We start from the raw sequence: 3,824 nt of genomic DNA, 5'->3' as shown, positions 1-3,824 counted from the left end.
CCTACTCTCGTCCCTGTCTTGAAGCGCTGCTATGTTCTCAAAGTTGCAGATAAAGATTTCTCCCCGTGGAGCTTTGGTTTTTCTCATTCAAGGACAGCTCCCATTCAGGCTGCGTCAGTTGCTTTCAAATTTGATCAACCCGGCTCGTGGTTTTTACCGATAAACCTCGGAAATAAACCCCCTAGCTGGTTTTGTCAAAATCGGGGAAAAGCAAAAGACCCTGAATCAAAGCTGCCCCGAATAATAATAGCCAAAGCTGCACGGGAAGGAAAACCTTTAGCTAGAGCAGTGGTTCTCAACCATGCATGTTTCGTGAACCCCTTGTGGATTGGCAGAGATGACGGCGGACCTCATTTGTGGTGAGGAAAAGGGAAATGTATAGGTTAATTTTGATGATTTAATAAATGAATATAACTAAGTGCTGTGTGGAGTAGACTTCTCTTTTTAACAGATAGACTAAAATTACTCGCCCAGAAAACTGGAACATTTTTTTTCTCAATCTGAGAAAAGACACCTTTTATCGCAGGGTTTGACTGATGAGGCTGGACTTTGCAGACCTCTAGAATGCCTTCACGGACCCCTAAGAGTCCACGGACCCGCATTTGAGAACCACTGAGCTAGAACTTTGTTTTGAAGGGGAACACAGTCCGCACTGAACTGTCTGTGAAGTTTCCTTTGCACGACTTATATCATTTCTTTCTCTTCTCGGTACCAGGACTTTTTCTAAGAGTTCAAGTCACGCGTATGTTTCCACCGGGTTGAGGAATCCCATGCCCGCTATTTCCCATTTTTTTTTTTTTTGGCAGATGCCCCGATAAACGCAACATTTTCATCCAATACAAAAAAATGTGCACTGAAAAACCCTAAACGAAAGCCTCCAAATTCCTAGAAAAATTAACCCCGAAAACAAGGAACCCTAATTATAACCTAAGCCGTCTTTCCAAAATGATTCCCTCCAAAAAATGCTTTTTCGTGTTCTCCACGATTTTTAAGTTTAGATATTTTTCAGATACTAAAACATGAAAGCTATCGAAGGCCTGAAACTTCAGTGGCTCGCAGAACAGATTGAAGCCCGTTTGCAAGACCTACTTCTCTGCTGCACAAACTCACTGACGGTGATTGAGTGGTATAAGACAACAAATGGCTATGACAGTGTAAAGATGTAGAGCTATTGCAGATTGACCAGATGACGCTGGCCGAGCCTCGCTGACAATTGTTTTCTCGTTCGTCTCGGCTCGGATGGCTCAAAGACGCAGCAGCATCTGCATCCTCAAGGCCCATGAATGTTTCAGAGAGGTGCCGAACGAGCTGCGTGTCGACCGTCTCTCACGTCCCGCAAGACCGACAGCCCGTCTGGCGCTCGAGGTCCTCCCGTCGGGAAAGACTGGACTAAGAGGTCAAAGAGTGGCACCGGTTTTGGCACGGGGTATTAGGAGCCTGTCCTACTGGAAGGCTTGGCTAAAATGGGGCAGAGGGGGCGCCAGCTCAACGGTAGCAGGTGCCGGAGGCACGGGGGGCGGCGCGCTCACGTAGTAGCCGGTAGGCAGGAAGTGGGGCACGATGGCTAGGAACGGGGCGTCCGCGGCAGCCTGGACCTTGGCCCTGGCCTCGCTGTCCAGGAGTGGAGACGAGGCCAACAAGGCCGTGGGCCAGGGCTCGTTGAAGCAGGGCCGGGCCGCGTCCTCTCCGCTGGGGCCCTGCTGCACAACTGCCAGGCCGTTCTCTTCCCGCTTCGGGACCTCAGCAACCGAGGAGGACCCGCCGGCACTGTGGGTCTTCTTGGTGTGCCGGACCAAGTGGTCCTTGCGGCCAAATTTCTGCGGACAGAACTGGCAGACGAAGTTGCGCTGGCCCGTGTGCACCACCATGTGGCGCTTGACGTCCTTGCGCGTGAAGAAGGACCGGTCGCAGCGGTCGCACTTGAAGCGGCGCTCGGTGGGTGTCTTGACGACCCTCGAGCCCGAGTGGACTTTGAGGTGCAGCATGACGTCTTCGCGCCTGGCGAAGGCGGCCCCGCACAGCCGGCACACGGGGTCCCCGGCCTCGGCCGCGTGGAGCGCTGAGTGCTTGCGGAAGGACAGCACCGAGCTGTACTTCTTGCCGCACAGCGCGCACGAGTGGAGCGCCTTGTTCGGGTCGTGGATCTGCAGGTGCGTCTTGAGGTGGTCCTTGCGGTGGAAGCGGCGCTCGCACGACGGGCACTCGAAGGGCCGCTCGCCTCCGTGGATCAGCGAGTGGCGGACCAGCTTGAACTTGGAGCTGAACAGGCGGTCGCAGCCGGGGCTCAGGCACGGGTACTGGCGGGGGCGTCCCGCCGCAGGCGGGGACGACCGCGCCGAAAGCCAGCGGCCCGCGTCCACGCCGTCGCTGCTCTCGGCGTCCGAGTGCCTCATGGCTCGCGGCCTCCCGGGGCTCGCCGCCTCGCAGCCATCGCCGCCGCTGCGCTGCACCCGAGGGCATGGTCAGAGCGCGCTCCGACCGCTCACGCTACCGGCACAACACGGGCGTCGCGTCTGCCTCGGCCCGTTTTTCGGCGGGTCGTCAAGGGCGTCGCGGGGCGGCGGTGACCTTGAAGTCTCCGCGGCTGCCCGAGCCGAAACAGCCTTCAGAGACCGCGACCATCAGGCGCGCCGAAGACCGACATCTCGAGACCGCGCTTTCGGGCGAGAAAAAAACCGGCGAATACAAAGATTTAGTAACCAAAGTGTTAACTAGGTCATGCCCCACATTCGCCGTTTGAATGCGCCGTTCGAAGCGGCACGGTGTTTGTCTACCGGTCATCGTGGTCCGGTGGTCTCGAGACTACCAACGACTATGACAGGCTGAGCGAAGGCCGGGCGAAGGCCGAGCAAAGCGCAGCGCGGACGCGAGCTTGCGATCGCTGCATCGCATTTTGCGGTGCTCAACGGGTTAAAAGAGTGTCGGCGAACAATCAAGATCCCCACACGTCGCAGAGACTCGCGTGCAGAGCGTCCAAAGACGGCCGTCAAGGGCTGTCACGTCGGAGAAAGTCATTCGGATAAACTTTTAAACTATTTTAAAGCCGTGTCGCGCAATTTCGTCTGCATTTCGGCGAAGCGTGTCGACCATTTCGAAGTGACAGACCCTTGTCCGCGAACAAACACGGACCATCTTTGGCAACTCCGTGAAGCGGTCACACTGCCGTTTTTCTTTGCTCGCCTTCGTAGGCTGTCGCGGTTATCCTGGCTAAATGAGCTGTCACAAAGGTTTGCGGTAATTATACACCCCGCAACGCGACTTTGTAGCCCTAACATCGCTGACATGCGCGTTAACGTCGTCGCCGCGCGAACGCGCGTCCAAAGAGCGCACTGGAGACGTTTGGGATTTCGCGGCATCGCCGATGCACGGCAATGCAAAGCGAAATGCAAACCAAAGGAAGAAAAAAAGACCCTTACCGAGCAGAGCAGCTACTCCCTTGTCACGCCGTTCGAGGGCGAGGGGGGTGAGCACTGCCACTGCTATGCTGCTACATGATGCTTGGCTCTTTCCACGATGTATAATTAACTATCTTTTTCCGATGCATCGACGTGCACTTCTGTCACAAAATTATTGTAGGAAACAAGGTAACAGAACGAGAAAAACTTCATATTCTAAAGCAAGCTAAACAGCCATTGCGTTAATAAACAAATTAAAAAATTGGTCCATTTTCTTTGAAGCGGGCGGTTACTCGCGCCACCTAGCCATTTCATAGTAAAACTACGAGGAAAACTTTATATAAAAACATTAATGGACTGAATAGGACATACCTGACATACATGTAAAAAAGTAAATTTATCAAAAACAAAAACAAAAGGAAATGTTTA

General features: G+C 54.0%; 1 protein-coding gene across 1 annotated transcript; it reads right to left on the bottom strand.

Annotated features, from left to right (window-relative positions):
* LOC8031085 (zinc finger protein PLAGL1-like) lies at positions 1-3,471 on the bottom strand. The gene is made up of 2 exons (XM_040210066.2): positions 3,417-3,471; positions 1-2,444 (listed from the first exon to the last, which is right to left on the bottom strand). The coding sequence occupies exon 2, from the start codon at positions 2,391-2,393 to the stop codon at positions 1,443-1,445; it is 951 nt and encodes a 316-aa protein (XP_040066000.2). The 5' UTR covers positions 2,394-2,444; positions 3,417-3,471; the 3' UTR covers positions 1-1,442.
* Between the last annotated feature and the right edge of the window lie 353 nt (positions 3,472-3,824).

Source organism: Ixodes scapularis, unplaced genomic scaffold (assembly GCF_016920785.2).
Source record: "Ixodes scapularis isolate PalLabHiFi unplaced genomic scaffold, ASM1692078v2 PGA_scaffold8__174_contigs__length_109621045, whole genome shotgun sequence".
Classification (NCBI taxonomy): domain Eukaryota; kingdom Metazoa; phylum Arthropoda; class Arachnida; order Ixodida; family Ixodidae; genus Ixodes; species Ixodes scapularis.
The sequence above is the reverse complement of the archived record's forward strand: the minus strand, read 5'-3'. Positions and strand labels throughout refer to the sequence as shown.